The sequence below is a fragment of the Meyerozyma guilliermondii genome, genomic scaffold (assembly GCF_000149425.1).
Source record: "Meyerozyma guilliermondii ATCC 6260 scaffold_8 genomic scaffold, whole genome shotgun sequence".
NCBI lineage: Eukaryota > Fungi > Ascomycota > Pichiomycetes > Serinales > Debaryomycetaceae > Meyerozyma > Meyerozyma guilliermondii.
In genome coordinates this window covers 18,508-19,834 of record NW_001809793.1, presented here as the reverse complement: position 1 = coordinate 19,834, position 1,327 = coordinate 18,508, and the positions used below count along the sequence as shown (strand labels likewise).

The following is a 1,327-nucleotide window of genomic DNA, read 5'->3' as shown; positions in this document are numbered from 1 at the left end:
AAAACGGCTTTACTTCAGGATAACTGGAGAGCATTTTCTGATAAAAGTTCTTGGTGAGTTCCTGACCCAGAGCTTTCAATATTGGAACTGAAGCCTTGACAATGTTAACTTGTTCTGGACTAAGCTGTTGAATGGTGTACACTTGATTTGCAGCCTTTGTCATTATGAAAGTGAGGGAGGTGGTGCGATTATTCTGGGTATTTATGCATCTGGTATATCCGTGGAAACCGTTTGGAAGTCAGCCACATGCGTGTTTGAAAAATATTTGGTGTGGTATGATTTCGGGCAAAGTCGGAATGGATGAGAAATGAGAAAATGAGTATGAGTGAATATTCGCGATGAGTAATGAGTGCGATTCGAGTGGTTGAAAAATAAGACAAGAAACGACGAGAAACTGGGGTAGTTGTGTATAGACGACTCCACATTATCAATTATCTATATAGTTTATCACTCGTGATACTTTATCAATTCTAGTTCATCATTCTTGAATAGTTCACCTACCAAATTACTCGTGCCAAGCTCGTCAAGGTTCGGGTGTATAAGCCCGTTGACTCGGCTGCAAATTCGTAATTATAGAACAAGTGGGGCTGAGAGAACCCTTACAACTCCTTAAGAAGCTTCTACCAAACGTATCGAAAATTCTTGGCCTTTTGCTTATCTGTCAAATCTTTTGGCATCCTCTTCAAAATCCAATGATGGTGGTCCGTAGAGCTTGTCTCTCCTAGCATTTTCCATATAGCATCCAGCACCATAAGCCAAAATTGAAAGACAAGCTGCGGAGGTAAAGCCTAAAATAGCATGATAACCAGTAAGGTAATGAGGTGCCTGTTTGGCGAGAAAGAATTGTGGAGCAATGATGTTGGACACACAATAAGACACAAAATTCACCGTATTGACGATAGTCTTTTTTGTATGGCCCGAGGTGTTGGCCATGGACAACGACGTCATACATACGTAAGGACCCCAGTAGAAGTAAAAGAAATAGTAAGCAACGAGCAAACCATGTTTGTTGTGGAGAGTCATCATCAATGCACAGCAAATCAAAGGACATAAGCAGATGGTACCAGCACATATGGTACGGAATTTCTTGGGGAAGTAGAGACCAGGCAAGGCAATGAGCCAACTGCTTAATGTCATAAACACTCCAGTGGGCATTCCAAGCAAGGTAGTTCTGATCGGTGAGTAACCTAAACCTGAGACAATTTGTGCTGCAAATGTCACCAAGGCACCATTGCTGATATTGATGGACAATACAAACACCACCATGACCCAAGTTTTCCAGTCTGTCAAAGCCTCGATAACCATGATCTTTCTTGAAATTTGTGTT

General features: G+C 41.5%; 1 protein-coding gene across 1 annotated transcript; it reads right to left on the bottom strand. All coding sequences in view use genetic code 12, as the record gives it.

Annotated features, from left to right (window-relative positions):
* Positions 1 to 654: 654 nt before the first annotated feature.
* On the bottom strand, positions 655 to 1,305 carry PGUG_05688 (uncharacterized protein; the record flags this gene model as incomplete). Its single annotated transcript, XM_001481875.1, has 1 exon — positions 655 to 1,305. The coding sequence occupies one exon, from the start codon at positions 1,303 to 1,305 to the stop codon at positions 655 to 657; it is 651 nt and encodes a 216-aa protein (XP_001481925.1).
* Between the last annotated feature and the right edge of the window lie 22 nt (positions 1,306 to 1,327).